Source organism: Brienomyrus brachyistius, chromosome 13, assembly GCF_023856365.1.
Source record: "Brienomyrus brachyistius isolate T26 chromosome 13, BBRACH_0.4, whole genome shotgun sequence".
Lineage (NCBI taxonomy): Eukaryota > Metazoa > Chordata > Actinopteri > Osteoglossiformes > Mormyridae > Brienomyrus > Brienomyrus brachyistius.
Window position 1 is genome coordinate 5,795,948 of NC_064545.1, and position 19,673 is coordinate 5,815,620.

The 19,673-nt window shown below is 51.2% G+C and overlaps 1 protein-coding gene across 12 annotated transcripts in view; it reads right to left on the reverse strand.

Moving 5' to 3' along the window:
• Positions 1 to 19,673, reverse strand: part of sox6 (SRY-box transcription factor 6) — a 160,879-nt gene that overhangs the window by 12,214 nt on the left and 128,992 nt on the right. For all 12 annotated transcript variants that reach the window (XM_048971985.1, XM_048971983.1, XM_048971982.1 and 9 more), the window contains 4 exons: positions 13,066 to 13,215; positions 11,082 to 11,256; positions 10,037 to 10,221; positions 1,137 to 1,242 (listed from right to left, as the gene is read on the reverse strand). In XM_048971985.1, the coding sequence (XP_048827942.1) occupies positions 1,137 to 1,242; positions 10,037 to 10,221; positions 11,082 to 11,256; positions 13,066 to 13,215 (616 nt within the window). The remainder of the gene's footprint in view (positions 1 to 1,136; positions 1,243 to 10,036; positions 10,222 to 11,081; positions 11,257 to 13,065; positions 13,216 to 19,673) is intronic.

Here is a 19,673-nt window from a genome sequence, read left to right on the forward strand (position 1 = left end):
CTGTGCCCTCCCCCAGCTACGCTCTGCGGCCCCTGTAAACCCCCCGCGGCTTCACCTCCTCTGAGTCACCGAGCGACGGGGCCCATCCAGGGATGTTCTCAATGCCGTTTTCCTCATTTGTAAGTAGCCAGGCCTTGACATGTGGTTTATAGAAACATAATATCAACTGGCATGGAACTCCAGATCTCGCTAACGAGGAATACTCGTTAGTGCCTAACTAGCATCGCCAGAGCTGGGTCCACCACGGCAGAAATGGAAGGAACCAGTAAACCATCAAGCACCTGAGTACCGCTAATACATCCCCTTTTTCCACCAGGGACCAGGCCCAAACCCCAAACCCCAGCACTGATAACAGAGGAGAATAACAGCAAGCAACTGAACAGGGACCTGAATCACAAAGGTGGATTTTTGGGTAAGCAAGATAATTTATCAGATTTAAGGTAGTCTGGGCTATATCAGCATACAAAACCACTGTCCAATTCCATCTTAATTATTGCAAGTGACCTGTACTTGAAATGTGAACACATCTGTCCTCTGAACATGCATGCATACACTGATACGTTTTTGCACAAGTCATCTGAATCACCATCAACAAAAAACGCTAAGCACATGCGGAGAGGCAAAAAAAAAACACATTAATTCCGAACTGACCGTGCACATTAACGTCGAATGGCCACGAGTCAGATACGTATCTGATCTAGGGCCACACATGAAAGTGACTCAAATCTGATTTGAAAAGGTTAGATTTCTCTGTCCACACAGCCATGAAAACATCAGATCTTTGTTACATTAAGGCAAAATATCAGATTTGAGTCACTTCAGCCTGGTAATGTGAACATAAAACCATAAAGGCCATTTAGACTGAGGTACCCTAAATCCGACAAGTTATTTAGCTAACCAGCAAATCCTGCTTCGTGATGCAGTCCCCAGGTCAACAGACAACATAATTCATAATTTTTCTGACATTTTTATCTGAAGTGACATACAGTAGAGGAAAGGATTACAATTTATGTGAGCTATCAGGGATCTGAACCCACAATGTTGGCATTGTTGAAGGAGTAGTAATACTCCAAAATGAATAATAAAGTAAATGGCCAGTACGCCTGGGGAGCTGGGGGAGGGAGAGGGAGACTCACCATCGATGTCTTCGGGCCTGGTGAGATCGATGACTCTGTGACCCATCTTGCCATCTTCAGCCAGCTTCCCTAGATGATGACCAAGGCTCTCGAAATGCGCTCTCTCCTGGGGGGGGGGGGGGGGACACAATAGTTTAACTAATTAGTCTAATTTTAAATATATATATAATATGAGTCAAATCCTGGCCTTTTACAGGGGAGTGCTGATCAAGGGCCCAACGTCCTAAAATCTGGCTGTTTGTTCAGATATGAATCTCACACACTTTTACAGGTTACCGCTCTGTCCGTCCTACGGCCAACCCCACTGAAACACATGGGAGCGAAAATCCATTCGAAGCACATCAGAAGGATCCTGGACATTCCCGGGGTCTTCACAGACCCTACAGAGCTTCTCAGGTTCGCCCTTTGGGCTGCGTTCCTCAAGTGAGATGCTGCATTGCCCCATTCCACGTCTTCAGAACAAACCCAGCAAGACCCCGGCGCTCAGTGATGTGAAATGATATCAAATGTCACGTCCGTGCGCTTTGGCAGGATGAAACAACAGCTTCCGGGGCCCCAAGTAACCATGCCACGTTATACTGAATGTATAATGCAGGAGTGGGAAGCCGGCACTCTCCTCATTGTTAGGTGACCTACTTCGGCTCAGAATGTACCGGGGCATTAGCAAAGAGCTGGCTCCGTCTTTTAAGGCTGAAGCGGAGATGGACAATTTGACTCAGCGATACAAATAATCCCTCCCCGCTGCACCCCCACCTCTGCTGCCCTCATTCAGCTGCAGGACACTAAAAGCAGAGGCACATAGCTGTGATTCAGGGGGAAGAACATTTGTTTTACTCCCAAAGTGAGAATTCAATCTCTGCCGAAGGTGCTCTCTGCCCCCCCGCCCCCCCACACCGCACGCAGCTTGAATAGATGCGCAGGTGGGCTGCGTCCCCGCCGCTAACGACTCCCCTGCCACATGCACACACACATATGCGAGAGCAAACACACATAGATGCACCTCCTGCATCTGTGCTCATGGCCCTTGTAACATCCTTGCTGTGATACCCGTCTTCACGTCTATTGTAACTCTCTTATGGATACCGATCACAATGACAATAATGTACAACCCTATACCAAAAATGTCTTTAATTGCAAAAAAAAAATACTTTTTTTCCATGATTCAACAAATGTCTGAGGACTGTTTCTATTAACATGCTATTGTTTTATGTCAGTTCATAAAAAGGAAAAGGAAATACACACACACACACACACACACACACACACACACCGTTATATCATTTATTTTTACTATATTAAAGCTCAGTTTCCTCCCACTTATTTTATTAACGCAATAACAATTACTCAAAAAAAGTCAGCATTTGCAATTTACCATCACGCTTCAAGGGGCAATAATCACTCAGAGCCACGTGAGTGGCTGGGATGCACAATTAGCCTGTACCTGCTTATGACGTGCCGTCAAAGGCCGGCCCTCGCGATGCGCTTTGCTTATTTAAGTGTTTTCTGATTATGATATACGGGGCGCCCCCTCTGGGCAGACGGCGCAGTGCGCGAGTAAGATGGAGAGTGTGCATGGGGGCGATGCGCTCGGCAACGGAGCGGCTAATGAAAGAGCCCCACGGGCCGGTGACAGACAGACGAATAGGCGATTAGCCCGATCCCACCCCCGATCAACACCCCAGTGCTGCTCCAGTCTCCGGCGGGAAAACTTGGGACGACTCGGTGCCCCGTGATAAATCAGCACCCCCCCATTCCCGATGCTCCTGCCCACCCTTATCAATCAGATCCCTTTATAAACTCATGATAATTAAGCATCATTTTCTGCAGAGGGGCTGTGAGGAGCGGAGGTCGTCCATCAACGCGCATCATTAATCGCTACCTCCAGTCTTCTCCATCACCCGCCGCATGCGCCATCACCCCGGATCTGACAATCCGGATCTCCGGAGTCGCCTAGACCTAGAGAACCCTGCTTCGAACGCCCACCCACCCACATCGGCGTCTGTGCCGATGGAGGAGGCCCAGCTCGGAAAAAAACACACCTTTCATCCATTTCTTTCATTCATTTTGTCTTTGTATATAAATGAGGTGCGCGACCCTTTCTACATCGACCTGCCTGAGAAAATGCGATGCAGGATGGCCCTGATGGCGCATCTCCTGCAGCTTTGCTCCCCACATGCGCATGCAGTGCTAATGACAATTAAACCAACTCAGCACGTCCTCCAACCGTCACACAATGAATCCCCACTAAAATTTTACACACTGTGTTTTACGTACTTATCGGTTATAACCTGCATAATTTATATCTGAACTGCAGAATTACACTTAAAATTATGAAGCTAATTTACATCAATAACATCAGGTTTCTTCTCCCTCTTTTTTTTTTTTACTGGAGGCTTGAAGTATCCCGCCAACTATCACTGCTTTACAGCCCCTGCATCAAGTGCTGCGATAAATTTATGGCATTTTTATTATTTTATGGTGTCATTAAATTTTTACTGATCACTCTGCCACAGACGCGCAGTCAGGCGGCGTGGGGGGTGGGCATCCAGGGCCCCGGAGACAATCTGGTCACCAGTTTTAGGTAAATAGCGAGTCATAAATGATATTTACAGCATGCATGGCAGCGGGGAGGACAGGCTTGCTGTGGCCCTCTGGGGGGGGGTGAGATAGGGGGGCGGGTGGCAAGCAATGGAAAGACAATACGTAAGTTTAAACGGGGTACCCCTCCCTCCCTAACTACCGCCGTTCCCCCAAATGAGTTCCGCATGCAACCTCCCGGCCCGCGTCTAAAATTACAGGGGCACACTCCAAGCCCAAGTGGAAAAACGGAGCCCACAATAATCCCATCCACTGCCTGGGCTCCTCCCTCTTTTCACCTCAAATTTGGTTACAAATGCATTTTGCTCAATGGAGGATGGTTACGCGGTGAGGTCACGCGACGCCAGCCAAGAGCGCCGTCACTGCAACTTACCGAGTTTTCATCCCGGGCCAGAAAAAGGGCCAATCTCCGCGATTTAACAAAGGCTTTAATCACAGAAGCCACAGAACATGTGTCTGAGGACTGCCGTTCAGCCCACAGGACATATTTTGGGCAACGGGGGCAGGCCAGGCCCTCGGCATCACGCTGCCGGCTGTCCTGTATTTATGCACAGGGCTGCGGTCCCCTGTCGCATTCCCGCTTTTTTATAAATAGCACGTCAAAAGCAATAAGCCTTACAATTGCGTGTGGAGGCCGTGCGGCTCACGGGAAGGGGGGGGGGATTGGGGGAGGACAACAGCATTGGGCTGCCATCGATCTCAGGGGAAAATGGCTGCACTGTCCTCCGGACAAACTACAAGAAACATGCTCTGTGGCATAAAAGAAAGTTCTGGGGAAAAAAATCGGATCACATTAAGAACGGGGGGGGGGGGGAAACTACGCAAGATGGAAAAGGCCGGGTGTGTTATCTACTGACCAGAAACACAGCTGGAACTACATGTTCCAGTTCTTTCCATTAAAAATTGAAAAAAAGATAAATCTAGCCGTTCCTCTAGCTGCTATTTTCATTAGCCTTAACGCAGAAGACGCACTCAACAGCGCAAGGGCACGGGCGTAACTTTGGTTTGAACACTGAGGAGGGTTGAGGTCTCCACCCATTTTTGGGGAGGCATGATTATTGGGAGGGATGTATTAGCTGGTTTTGATTACCCAGCCCCCCCCAAAATTTACGCCAATGCTACCAGGTGCACCGGGGAATCTCTCATGACAGGGTTGCTGCCTTGGATCGGGCTGCTGTTAGACAGCATGGGAGGGTCGTTGATGGCACGGGTCACCGCACTGGCACCGGGACCACGACCCACAACAAATATAGACTGTGACTGCACCTCGACGGCAAGTGTTACATGCATGTAGCCCCTCGCCTGCCTGTAATCCCCAAAGAAAGCCGCCACCGCCATGTTCTTATTTATACGGCCTGGTTGCCGGAGCTATGAAATGTTTATTCCCCAGTGCAGCCAGCCGTGTGGCGAGCCCAGGGCCCCGTTTCATGCGGTCTCCCGCCATTCGTCCGCCCGGGATTTGAAGCCAAGCGGGTTACGGCCCAGGCGCACGTGCGGGGGGCGTGCCCAAAACCTCTGCCATTTTGGGCCTTGGAAAAAACCTGGGAGGCACTTAATTGTCCCAGTCTGCAAACCGACACCAGGGTCTGCCTTCAGTTTGGTAACCAGACCGCAAATGTGAGGCACAGCAGCTCAGGGAAGACAAAAGCCACTCTCTTTTCATGAAAATATCAAATGTAAGACGATCGCATGTTAGCCCTGACTTTTACACTCACTCTATTGGGTTACACATGTATTTGTAATTCTGATGCTGAATGAAAGCACCATTTCCTCCCTTGTGTGTTCGCTCTCCGATTCCTCGCCACGCTCCTGCTGTACAAGTAGCGCCGGTGTGCGACTTGGCTGAGGTTACTCACTCGGAGGCCAGACAATTCTGGGGCTGGTTCATTCCCACAAGCTTTTCTCCCATGTCACATGTTTCCATCAGAAACCAAGACGATGATTGCGACCATGAAACACTCAGCAGTGCGGTTGGGTCACAGCTGGTGAAAACGGAGGGCAGGTCACGGCGGACGGGTCACAGCCGGTGAAAACGGTAGATGGGTCACGATGGGTCCCCTCAGCCACAGTTTGGGGATTCTACACTGGGGTCTGCAGGAATTCGCTAAGAGGATTCACTAAGAGCCAATCACCCAGGTCACACCCAGGGAAAATGGCAGCCCGTGCTCACCGGGGTTCCCAGCACACGTGGCGCATCTACCGCCCCCAAATGCTGCATTTTGAACTGCATGCCGACCAGAGCGTCATGCCTGGAAAAAACGTGAACACAGCCACACAGCTTTGGCAGCGCCACACTCCCACGCAGCGGGTTTGGCTGGGCCAGCCCCTGACCCTGGACAGGGCTCTGCTCTCTGTGGAGGTTGTCAGGCCAGAGCAGAAGCTCTGGGGCTGGTTTAGACCCCATCCCATACGTGACGCTCACTCTCTCTCTCTCTCTCTCTCTCACACACACACACACACACACACACATACACACACACGCAGAGCGGTGCAGATAGACCGAGGCTATTTTTACATCCTTGGCAGATGCAAACAATCAGAGAGGGGGCATTAATGTAAGGCAATACTCAACAATGCCACTTGCTGGCTGCAGCCAGCGTCTGACGGCAGAATATAATCAAATTTGGACGACCAGTCCTAGCATTTGCCAGGATTTACACCGCGGCCAAAAAGCCTAGGCTGGCAATTTCCAAGACGGCAGCAGAAAAGAAGCAGAAAATTGCTTCCAGTGCTGTAGAGCAGGGCAGATTATTCACCGACTCTTTGTGCAGACCGCGCTGAATGGAGCCCCCAAGCACGGGACGGAAGGGGCGTGCACAGTGCCCCCCTCTGCTAACTTAGTGGTGGGGGTCTCCGGCTGCCAGACATCCAGTCAGATATTTTCAGCCCCCCCTCCACACAGCCCCCATGTGTGGAGGATGTTGAATTTTCTACTCATCAATAAATGTAGCCGGGGGGCTTGAGGGGGAGCTGGACCAGGCCAAAAGGTTAATACTCTGGACATTCACCTTTTGATTCCCGCTCGGGAAGTGTCAGCAGTGGAATACATCTGATCCATGGGCCGGCCTCCGGTAAACTAGTAGCCCTGTTAAACGGAACCAGGCATGGTGAAGTGTGGAGGGTAGATTTTTTTTTATGCCATGGCTTGGGCCCTCTCCTTGTCAGAACCTGATGTTACAGGGCTCTCTCTGAAATACTGTGCTAACTTTTAGCCAGGGATCCCCATGAGGCAACGTCCCCTAAACACTGTGAGGAGTTTGTGGAGGCAGAGATGGTGCCACACGTTGTAATGCGTTGGAGTCTGCGTTTAGCTTAGACCTTTGAACATGTCCCGCCCCCGCTTCGTTTAGGACACTGCGACACGAACAGCCTCCGGGATACAGAAGAGCTACCGGCTGGTCGGGGAAAAAGGCATCAGGCTGAATGAATGATGTAATGATGTCATTTCCTGCTGCACACAATAAAACCTTGGGATTAAATGTTTTGGGGGTAAAAAAAAAAAAAAACAAAACAAAAAAAAAATCGCAGCAGATTTTAAAAGGTTTTCTTTTAACCGGGGGGATGTAAAGGACACATAGAAACAAGGGGAAAGACATTCTTGCGTTTGTAAAGTATAAATATTTCACATGTGTGCTTTGTGGACTGGGACGCTCTAAGTGGAGACTCTTCCACCTGAGAGGACAGCCTGGGGTGGATGGGGGGGGGGGCTGAGGACAGGAGGGGGGGGTTAGGGTACAGGTCTCCTCGGCACGCTCTGTGGTCACACTTTGTATTAATAGATGGATTGATCCATCTGCAGATACCACTTAAGCCCACTCCGCAGCCTGGTCGTTACACTGGGATAAATCAATATTTAATATCCCCTCCAACAGCCTCAGTAGATGATTTTAACCTCTCCTTAATCCCATTTAAGTTACCTTTCCAGAATCTTCATGCGAGCTTTCACATTGATAAACTTCCAAACAGCCAACTGGGAAGGGGCTATTAAAGAGGGGTGGGGGGGGCACTGTATTTATGTCAGGTGAGGAGTATCTCTGAAATATTAATACTCTGAAACAGACTGAACAGAACCCTCTTATCTGCGGCCGTTTAAGCCTCCTTGGAGTGTCAGCATGTGCCGAGGGACGGTCCAGCACAATAGTTTCTGCTTCCAAGCTGAAACAAGGGCTATTTTCCCCGTGGCTGAGCGCCGCTTGTTCGTGCTGAGCTCTGGCAGGGTTGGGGGCCGACGCTTTTGATACCGTCTATGCTGAAAGCACACTGCCACCCGGGGAAGCACTGCCGGCCTGGGGGTGCTGAGGACAGGACGGCGGTGGCTCTTTAAATGTCACCTAATTCTGACCGGGATGCCGGCAAACCCATTAGCCATAATGAAAGGAGGGTGCTGGTGTGGCTCCCATAACCGGGGTCACCTCGACGGAAGTGTGCTCCTGCTTTCCAAGGCATATCAAGAGGCACACCCTCTCCCATCCATGCTCCCTGCAAGGAGGCCGGCAAGGTGCCCGAATGGAGCTCGGTCTGAAGGCTCAAGGGCCACGACTGACTTCCGTTACGTTTGGGAGCCCTGTCTTAGCTGGGTGGTCTTCACAATTCTGAATCACCGCCCCACATCAAAAAGACCCCGCCCACTGACTCCCTGCCCTGGCCGCACCGCCGATTAGAAACGCAGTTACTGAGTCCGGAGGGCGGGTAAGTTGGGGGAGAAGAGAGGGTATCAGCTCGTAAAAGTGGGAGTTCTGAGGACAGATTGGCAGCCTATAGCAGCAGAACAACCCAAACATACCAGCCATACTTTATGACAGATAGCACCCCTAATAATCACCCGCTGGCTGTTCCCAAGGCTCAAACCGACCTGGCCGCACTCCCTGCATCACCAAGCCAGAGGTCTAACCCATGAAACCTCTCCATTCTCTAAATCCCGACTCGCCAGCGGGGCTGCAATCGGGGCACAGAACAGCGTGTTCCAGGTGAACTCCCTTAAACTGATCCTGAAAAAAAGAGATCTTTTCTTACAGACATGACTCGAGTGGTTTAAACATTCCCAGCACACAATAGAATTATGAAAAAAAAACCTGCAGCACAAAAGAGGGTGAGAGAGCGATAGGCTCAGCCGGATAATAACAATGCTGGCCTAGGCGGGGCACCCCAGCTCCAAACACTCCTTTCCCAGGTATTGTTGCAGCAGAACATTCATGTCGTTTCCCAGCAAGGTCTTTCATGCCTGGTTGGCCACAGGCACACCCTGAACCGCTAATCACTCTCGCAGATGGGGTGGGGGGGGAGCGGCTGGGAGAGTGCCTGCGGGGGAAGGGAAGACTCCTCCCCTGCCCCCCCCACCACCACCTAACCACCTACGCACGCCCACAGGTGCGGCGTTACTGACATTCATGGGAGCTTCTCACCTGACGAGAAATTCCAAAATGAATCGTCAGGGGGGAGACAAAGGCCAGGTGAAGCGGGATCCGCTTTTCCCAGTGATGGGGGGTGACCTGCAGTGTGGGGCACTAAGAAACCAGAACGCTGCCTGTTTGGTGACAAGGTCGCGAATCACTCGCCCCACTCATGGACACACGCATTCAATCTGGGTTTATCCCCAACTCCAAATTAAAAAAATAAATGAAATCAAAATAGATACTCAAGGACTTTTCATATATACATTGACCTACTTGAGGCTTCTGGGTTGAAAGTATTAGACATTAAATTATTAATGAATCTTCACTCCCAGTTCCTGACTGCTCCCCACAGCCAACTGGCAATATGGCACCAATCCCTTGGAAGATGGCGTATTTTTTATTTTTTTAACGCTCCTTGATTGACTGATCGATTGAAGATATTTTTAAAGGCAGTCCCTGTGTGCATCAGTCGTCCCAGTACAAAGTGCTCCTGTCCCGCACCGGGGGCCAGAAGGGGTACGTGGTTGCTTTAATTGGGCAGAGACTTCACAGTGAAGCCACACAGGGCATCAGAGGGTTCACATGACCCCCCCACCCCCCCTACCCTCCACCCACACAGAAAAACACACCAACACAAACTCTGCCGCCTCTCCTGCCAAAGTTGATCGGAAAATAAATGAATAATTCTGGGGTGGCTATAAAAGAGTGTGAGGAGAGAGGGTGCGTCCAAGAGCTCCTGGGGATCATCGCACGTTGTCAGGAATGGGTGGGTTTCATAGCTCTGTGTGGGTTTTTCAGGTTAAGGTGTGAGGATGTGTGTGGCATGCAGAGGAGACGGAGTGTGAGGTTTTATAGCGTGAACGTGGCTGGTGAGGAGGGGCAGAAGGGGAGGGGGCGGTGGGCACCCACCTTGTCACCCCTGCAGTTGTTGAGGCCCATGCCCAGGCTGGCGAGCTTGCTGTCCATGCCCTGCGGGTGGTGCTGTAGCTGCTCCCTCTGTATCTGCTCCCGCATCTTTCGGGCCTCCTGGATGGCCTTCATCACTGTGTCCTGATCCCCAAAGAGGGCTGTGGAGTTCAGGCTGGACAGGATATCTGTGGAAAAGCCGCGCGTGAGAGAATGTTCCAGAAACACGGAAGCACGGACACGCGAAGACTCAGTCGCACGTGGAGAGCGCCTGGCGGGAGTGGTGAGGCGCTGACGTGCCAGTCCGTGTCACGGAAACATTTTGCGGTGCTCTGTGGGAACCCTGACCGCCCTCCCCAACCCAAGTTTATGTATCGCTCGTGTGTATCCGTGTGGCTGATGCTGGAAAAACAAGGCAGCGATGCCGCCGTCGCCTTTGCCTGTCTAATTAGCAGATGAAAGCGAGGTGAGGCTGGCTGGCAGTTAAAAACACAGAAATAGCACACAAACAAACAGAAGGGCCACGTTCAAAGGGCCGAGTGGCGCAGGCCGCCGGGATGCAGGGACGCTGGCTAAATGCTCCCACCGTAATGAGCGGTTTGGGATTGCGTTTAATAACAGATAGCAGAGGTAGAATAAAAAGGCTTAATATGGAGAGACAATGATATGCAGGAGCTCTTAAAAACAAATTATGTGTTTCTGCTTCTGTGGGTTTACATTACACTTCGCCGCTCTAAACATCCGGGGCTTCTGTCAAAGATTAACACTCAGATTTTCCCCCACAAATCCAACCCTGAGTGCTCACCCTCGACTTTATTTAAGGTAGGTTTTGACCATGAGTCAGGATTAGAGGACAAATCCCGCTTGTCAAATGAAGGGCGAAGCTGAGAAAATAGTGAGACATTTATCCGACTATCAGAAAGAGGGCGCTTAAGAGGGTAAGAGGAACACGATCCAATAGGGAGCCCAGCTGCTTAGACCAGGACAGGACCGGAGGGGTGGTGTCCCTGGCCTGGGGTGAATTCAGAACCCTAGGTTTCAGTCTTACCCAGAGAGGATCCCCGGGCAAGGCTGGAGATGGGGCTGGGGATGCCCTTGGCTGGAAGGCTGTTGGGGCTGCTCTTACTGCCTGGGAACAGGCTGTGTGTGGGGGAGGTTGGGATCTTCACCGACTCGGCGGTCTTGGGTCGGGCGGAAAGGTTGAGGGGCTGTGTTCCTTCATCCTGTGGTGGAGCAGGTGCAGGATAGAGATAGACAGCAGTTCTGTTAATCATACAAGAAAGTCCCATCCAAACTTTGCTTACCTAGAAAAGACAAGAAAGTATGACGTAAATTCCTCCATCAGGTGAACCTGTGCTGCCATGAGGATTTTGCCTGTCACTACCCCTCCTTATTTATAGCGAGATATGCTGGTCCTGCTATTCATTACAAATTAATATACTCTCTCGTTTATTTCTGGGCTCGTCGCAATGTTACGTCGTCCCATCATAAAATGTGAGCGCAGTATAAATGAATATCATTAAATTACACTGTGGTGCCATTAGATATGCAGTTAATGGGGAATAAATCCTCTATCCTGCATCTATGGAGCTCAGTGCTTTCAAATTCAAAATGTGTATTTTGGCATCAAATTGATTCAAAAAGAGGAGTGAGTGATATTCTACAGAAATTCCCCGGGCTAACCTGGGTACTTATTTCAGCAGTTACAGCAAATTAATTTAGCCATCCGGCTGAAGCCAGCGTCAAAGTACAGAGTTATTCCGGACAGAATATCCTGTCAGGTTACCTATGAGCTTCTCAGGCCCTGAAACCGAATAATTTTAGATGTTTCCTTTTGTCCTGCCGGCTCTGCAGGGGTTTATGAGAGTTTGAAACAACCAATGGGAGATGACCTGTGGTGTGCACCAGGGCACTGCGCCTGGGCCCAGTGATATTGTCATGTTCAGAGTTTGGATATGCATAAATTAAGTGCCTGTCAATGACATGGCCAAGCTAAAGATGGCTTCTACAGGTACTTCTCACATACATGGTTTAAAACTGTGAGTGCTCTAAACTCGAGGCTAACTTAATCAGATGCTCTGGCCTAATGTCCTCTTGTACAAAGCATTTGGCTCATTGCAGGCAGCTACCACGTCTACAAACGCAACTGCAATTGCCATTAATCATTCAATAAGGCTAAACGTGGATATATGGAGCACTCAGCTTTCTCATTAACCGAAACATCCCTGAAGAGGCCAGCAGGACCATAAGCATCTGCCAGCTAAAGTTCATGACCGGGTCAGGCTTTGTTGAGGGATCCTACAGAAATTCAACAAGAAACTATGGAGGGAAAAAAGGGAATTGGGAAAGTTGTATTCGGACGGCCATGGGAGAATTTATGTCAGATATTAAAAGTGCCCTTTGCAGGCATGCGCCAGTGAACATGGATCCAATTTAGCTACACGGTACCATTGCTGTGCTGCGACTGGGGCTCCTGAGGCGGCTTGCCAAGTGGGAGGGGAAGCTGGCAGGCTGAGGGTCACAGCGCAGCCCCCTGCTGTTTGACGACATGACTTACGGATGCCTCCTGCACCAATGCTCATTCATACTTTTGCAGATGGGTGCGATTAGATCTAAGATGACGAGTGCGAACCCCAGGCCTAATACATGTATCCCGGAACTGGCCACATCAGTTATCGGCAAGGGAAAGCTATTCCCATCGAATATTTCATCCTTTTGCATTGTTTGCATCAGTTTATGGATTTCATCCTGTGTCACCTGAACACTCATGGCTGCAAACATTTCCTCGTGATCACAGGTTGCTCCCTGGAAAATTGCACAGCCATAGCTACGACATGAACAGCTTTATGAGGAGGAGGAGAGGGGACCTAGTGAAAGTCTTCAAGATTGATAGCTTACGAAGGTTCAAGAGAAACCAGGACCAGAACCATTTGCTTGAGCAGCACTGAGAGGCATTATGGGTAAACCATTTCTTCAGGAGCGCTCTCTGTTGGGGAGGGTGATGAGAGGCTGGCAGGGTGAAGGCTGAATACCTTGACTTGAGTCACGGGACTGGATGGCCTCTTCTCGCCCTTGAAGCCAGTGGGCGAGATGGGCCCCGACGAGTTGGGTGGCTGTGGGAGAGAGGGCATCTTGGCTCCGGGGGAGACCTGCATGTTGGCCAGCTGGGCGGCATATAGCTGCTGCAAGAGGGAAGGAAAAGCAACACCGATTTAGCATCCAGCGGCTGGCGCTATTCAGGGCTTCCCCGTGTCCCTCTTTGCTTTGCTCGTTTTTTCCATTCTGGTTGGGAGCATCTATCGAAACCCATAAGTGTAAGTTAAAGTCTAAGTCTTCAAAAAAATAGACGTCTCCTGCCACATGTCTATGGCCTTCTTACAGAAGACTTGGACTCAGGCTCTATCCATCATCAGGGCTCTTCTGTCATGCTGACTGCAGGTCTGCTGATAGGTCTCATTTCTCCCTAGTTCAGCTTCCTGTGGCTTTCTCATAATGAGCAACGGCATAGCCAGCTGACCCTCCCTCCGTGTAATGCCACACTGACAGGAAATGGAGGCGATTTGGACCGCCCTCACAGATATTATTAAACAAAAATAAGACGACCAAGTCCAGAACAAAGATCCCCTGATGTCATAAAGCTTATTTACCTTGGAGTGGGAGCAGTAACTGAACCAACCTGTGGCCATGTGCGATTTTCGTTCTAACGTGGTTTGAATTTCTGGCTCGGGACAAAACGCCAATCATTCATGCGCAGCGAGAAGGGCTTTACCTTGACGCGGTGCCCGGTAACGATACCGTGGACACCCGCCGTCTCGTAGGCGCTAACTCAGCCGGTGCCGCCACCAACTACAAGTTTTCCTCTCCAAGGAATTTGTGAAGTGTGGCCAGCGAGATTTAGGGCTTTCGAGAATAAATGCCCCCTCTCAGTATTCTTTAATCGAGTGTTTGCCACAGTATTTACAGTTGGGGATAAAGATGCGAGGTTCTGGTAGAGTAATCAGCGCAGAGAAAATGCCTCAGTTGCCCCGCTTTCTTACAAGCCTTCTGACTTCATTATACTGCATCTAAATAACTACATCCTAATCCCCCCACCTTGTGCACTGCTCCACCCTCATTCAATGGCAGTATTGATAGCAAAGAACAAAAACAAGCCAAATGAAGTGTGATATTTCCATGGGGTAATGTAAACAGGTAGGGGTCATGCACAATAGAGCCTAGCTTTCATGTCTCCTGTCGGGGGTGGGGGGGTGCTGGCCCTGGGTGGCTGGCTGGCTTCACTCAGCCTTGGGCAGCTATTGATCCGGGACCAAGAAAATGGTTAAATGGGTTTTTGTCTCCTTTCGGCGTGCAGCAAGAACCTGACAAAATAGCCTGTCTGTCAGAGCAAAACCTCCGAGTGCAGGGCTCAATGTGGCCCTTTCAGGCCCAGTCGGGTGGGGGGACACACACCGCAACACGGAGAGAGTGCCACTCCCCCCATCCCCCCCTCCAACCCCCCCCCAATACATTTCCACTGCTTTCATCCCCATAAATGTGAATCTTTGTCTCACTCCAGCTGCCAACCAGGTAGACGAGCGAGACGCCAAACAGGGGAGTATATCGCTTTACCGTCTTCGCTGCGAGAAATGCCACAGAAAACATTACGGCACACACACAAAATAATAACAAATACAGGGGGGCACATGCAGAAATAAAACGGATAAAATGCACGTCCCTTCCTAGCTGTACGCCAGTGATGCTGGCCTTACACATCCCAGGGCTGTGAACGATCTTAATGTCTGGTTTTCAGAGATTTCACTGTATTTATTTTAGGAGCTTGTTACAGGGTTTTGAGCCATTTTCATCCATCGCTAGATGAAACAGGAGAAGGTCCTTATGTACTGGAGCTCAAGGCTGCCTGTGGAGCTCCAGATAGCAGCACACGCCTAGTCTGCAGGACAGATGTTTGTTAACAGCGCCGCAGACGTACAAAGACCCTGACCTTGTGCGGGGAGAACTTTATTGTTCCGGAAAAAGAGCATAATTGAGCTTCGCTTCAAATTATAGACGGCGGTCTGCGTCTCGCAAGGCAAGATGAATGGCTCGCAGTCAAGGATGCGATGCGGGAGTTCGGTGGGGCGGTGCGGGGACTCAAATAAACACCGTCGAGGGGGCAGGAAGTGTAGAGACGTGCCAGGCAGCATCACCGGGGAGGGGGAGGACGGGAAAGTCAAACAGGGCATCGGGAGAGTGGCCTCGGCGACCCGGGCCGGACACATATTCCGCTCCCTGCATGATGAAGAGCATCTGCCTGCCCCATGGAGGCCGTTCCCCGTGGGCGCACAGACACATACACAAACCACCCCCCCCCCCCCGCCGCCATGTTGCCGGGGCACAGCGGCAGAAGGCAGAAGCACTAATGAGGGTCAAGCTGAAAGTCAATGGCCAGACAGGGACCAGGAAGCTGGGGGTTTGTTGGCTCCGTGCCCCCAGGGCCGCGTGCGGCGCTGTCAGCCGCCCCTGCTTCCTCCTGCTCTCCTCTACGGAGAGTGATCTGCCCTTTTCTAGTGTCTGCATTCCAGCTTTGGTGCTTTCAGCCGATTAATTAACCACTTTTTATTTACCGGCATTGGTTTATTTGTATAAAAAAAAAAAAAAACGAAAGTGAAACAGGGAGTTTTTGGCACACAAAGCTTCCAGACGGCACTGTGTGTGGGTGTCCACTGCGAGAACTTTAAACTTCACTGTTGTCTCTTTGTGTCTGGTTATTTTTTTGACTAAGACTCTTTCCTGAAATCAGTCAAATGAGCATATGGGGAAGTTTGTCTTTCTTTTGGGCGATTTCATTTGAAAAGGAAGTCCCGTATGCACACCCTCTAACTCCACCCCCCAAGTGCCCTTGCCACTGTAGTGCTGCCCCCTGCCCTGCCAAGCAGAAGGCTGCTCTTCCTGCCATATCAGAGACACCTGAAGAAGCCAGCCTCAGACCTGGATTGCAGTCCCCCCATAAGACCCTGCCAGATTCTCCAAAGCACCAACACACCATACCACTTTCACAGTAGCTCCTAACTGCCCCACCCATACGAAGACCCTGCTCAATTTCACCGTCAACCACCTGTGACTGGGGTAGAGGTCGGGGGCAGCCGTGCCCCAGCAGAGAACCGGCCACATCCTGCCTGCCGGCGAAGCCAGTACCTGTGACCACTTGAGCATTAAATGGCTCGCCCGTTACAGCTTAGTTAGAGACGGAGAGAGATGGAAAATTGAGTTTTTTCAATTCTCCAGTCTCCACGGCAGGCCCCCCAGCCTCTCTGAACACCAACTCTCCCCCCCCCCTCAGCCAAAACGTCTCCAGGAGCAGGATTCCAAATGGCTGGCTGTAGCCCAAGGTCAGCCTATTAGCCCCTGGTAATTAAAAGCAACCCCTCTGAGGGAAGCAGAGGTCAGATGGGAGACTTCCACACAAATACCGCGGATTTTGACGGCATACAGCCGCAGGCCTTCAATTGGCTCAGCACATTTTCGCTGTGTGGTCAGAGGCTGCGGGGGGGGGGGGGGGGGGGGGTTGTGGGGGGTGCCCTTAGGAGAGGATGCAGAATCACTCATGTTCAAATGAAGCACAAAATGAGGAAAATGAAGCTGAGGATGGAGATTGCTGGGGGGGGCATCGTGCCTCCAGGAAAAAAGAAAACTAATTCTTGCTTCTTGTTTGTTATTGAGGAAAGGCTGTGTGACAGACGCAGGGAAAAGCAGCGGGATGTGGAGCATGCGGACAAACACTCTGCTCCCCATCGCGGTGACGCATCACCCTCCCCTTTCTGCATGACCCACGCTCTCAGCCAGTGAAAGGCTCACACCCCAGCTCTGTACCGCAGACCCCCCATGCCAGGGCAGGAGGGGGCACCCACGCTGTGTTGGTGTGCACGGCAGCAGCCCCCCACCCACCCGTCTGGAGGCACGTGCGCAAGGGCTCGCCCTACCCCGGCCCAGATGTCAGGCAGGCCCGGCGCTGTCAGCCAACTGCCGTGTTCCACCGTGGCCTGACATCTGTTTCGTCTGCTGCCGTCCCCCCCGGTCGCATCCCAGGCCCCGCTGCCCCCCCCCCCAGCCCAGACACGGAGCAGCCTTCAGGCATGTCCCAGTCAGCCGGCTCACAGCAAACAGCTGCCAGTGCCCCCCCCCCCCCCCCCAGTACGTACCTCCGCACACATCAGGCTGCCCCTCTACATGTGTAAGCCCATCCGTCCTCTGCCCTGGTTACCTATAAACCATCTATCCGCCAATTTTCTGCCCTGGTTACCTATAAAACATGCGTCCACCAATCCTCTGCCCTGGTCATCAATAAACCACCCATGCCTCCGTCCTCTGCTGTGGTTACCTATAAGCCACCAATCTACCAGTCCTCTGCCCTATTAACAACCAGCCACTTGCCCTCTGCCCTTCTGGTTATCTATAAATATCTGTTTGGTCTGGTTATGACTCTGATTCAGCAGTGAAATCCATTGGCCATTCTTTCGTCCTGCTGTGCCTGAGGATTAGCACACAAAGGATAACATTACCTCTAGTGCGTGCAGTGTGTACTCTGTGTGACCTCACAAACACAGCATTACACTGACCAGTGGTAGTAGGCATCTGCACACATTCGGAATAGATGTGATATGCACAGCAAGGCTGCTGCTTCCTTACAGCATTACAGCTTCACTGTAACACCCATCTTATCAGGCCTCTAGGATTAACACCTACCACAGAACTCAAGTCACATTTCTTCCAGGTTTACTCTGGTACCAGTACCCTGGGCTCACTCATTTATATATATTTATTTAGAAGATGCTTTTATCCAAAGCCATGTACAAGCAAGGATCACAGGGACCAGTATCCAATTGGAGATAATTGGAGATAACAGCCTTGTGAAAAGGTCTGGTGGGATGTGAACCCACACCCTTCTGGGTGTGAACACAGACCCCTAACCCCTGAGCAGTCTCGGTGAAAGATAAGAAAGAGGGGACACAAAAAAGGAAGGAATAAGGAAGGAAAGTGCTTCACATAGAGCAGGTAGCAGGCATGTGGTGACTGCTGTCTGGCCCCCGCAGAGCCGGCTGCGGTGAGAACACAGATGTTCAGCTTGCTTAAAAGCAGCCTTAGGCCAAAGTCTGCTTCTAATGATAAAAACAGGCCTCGCTCTCGTTTGCTTAATTTCAGTCCTGCTCGGATTGCCCGCTAAAAATTGGCAAAAAGAACCATATGAAGTGGCGTATGGCTCTGAGAAATTGGTTTGCTCATACGGTGATGCGAGGTGACGGCGTGCGGCTGGGAGCGAAGTGGCAATCTGAGTAGGACAGAGCACAATCCCTTCAGTGGAATTAGTCTAATTTCTCTGACCATCCCCTCATTGTTTTTCCCCCTACAATTGAATCGTGAAAGCGCCAGCCAAGAGCGGGGCACCGGGCACAATCTGGAAGCCAATTTGGTGGCCCAGGTGAGAGGTGTCACTTCTAATAAGATGGGGCTCGGCCCAGTACGGGGCTATTGTTTCCTGCCCCCCCTCCTCATTCCTGGCCCGGCACAGACGCTAATGAAGAGAGGCACGAGGCCTTGGGAAAGGACTGAAATGCGCTCTCCCCTACAACTTGCAGATGAGGGTGGGGGGGGGGAGCGATCTGTCAGGGGACGCCCTGGTGATGGGTGGGGGGGCAGCAGGGCATTACAACTGCTCCATACTGACAAGCAAATTACACTTTCTAACAGATAAACGCAACCAAGACCCAGCTCATTCTCCCCCCATTGAGCTGAAACCCTTTGTCGCTCTGTCCCCCTCGCCTCCCCCAGCCTTTTATTTTAAACAAGGCAGAAAGAAAGGGAGTGGAGCTGGGAGGCAGTGTGGGGGTTGGCTTCAGTACCCGTGCCCCCAGACTGTTATGACATGGAAAATTGTTAAAGCGTGTGTCGAGGACATTAAGACTGGCAGCGCGGTTGCCCCCTCCACTCCTCCTCCTCCCCCCCCCTGTGCACGACTGAGCCTGTCACCTCCACTGCAATTCATCCCTCCTGTAAGATGATTCTTTAAGGTTCACATGTTTTCCAAGCTAAAAGTTGCAAATTGGTTAAAATGATATCTTGTCAGGTCTCTGACAAGTAGAGATATGTTCATTAGAGACACACGCGTGCGGCCAGAACTCAGGGGGCGGAGACAGGAAGCGGCGACCCAGCAGGTAACCGGGCCGACTTCGGGTGTCCGTTGACCTGCCTGTCGCATCCTAGATATTAACACATCGAGGAGTGACGCTCGAAGCACTTATGCATGATGGAGCAGCTGATCCTCTTCTCCCACCGCGCTGGTGGAACACTTTACGTTGTCATGTGAGCTATCGATCCCAGCCAGGGGGGGGTGAGGGGTGGGGTGTGTCTCCTCAGGCAAAAATGGCAGCTCCCTGTCAGGCTTTACGAAACGGGCTGCTCCTGTTTTCCAAAGGTTGTCTGTCACGGCTTCTCTCTCTGACCAGCTAAATACAGGCCACCATGGCCTTCGCCGCTCACCTGTGACTGTGCTCTCTGTCTGCGCCTGGGTAGGGCGACGCCGTCCCTTTCGTGCACACACACACACACACACACACACACACACGCACACACGCCTTTCAGAACAAGATGGGGCTCGCCCTGCAAT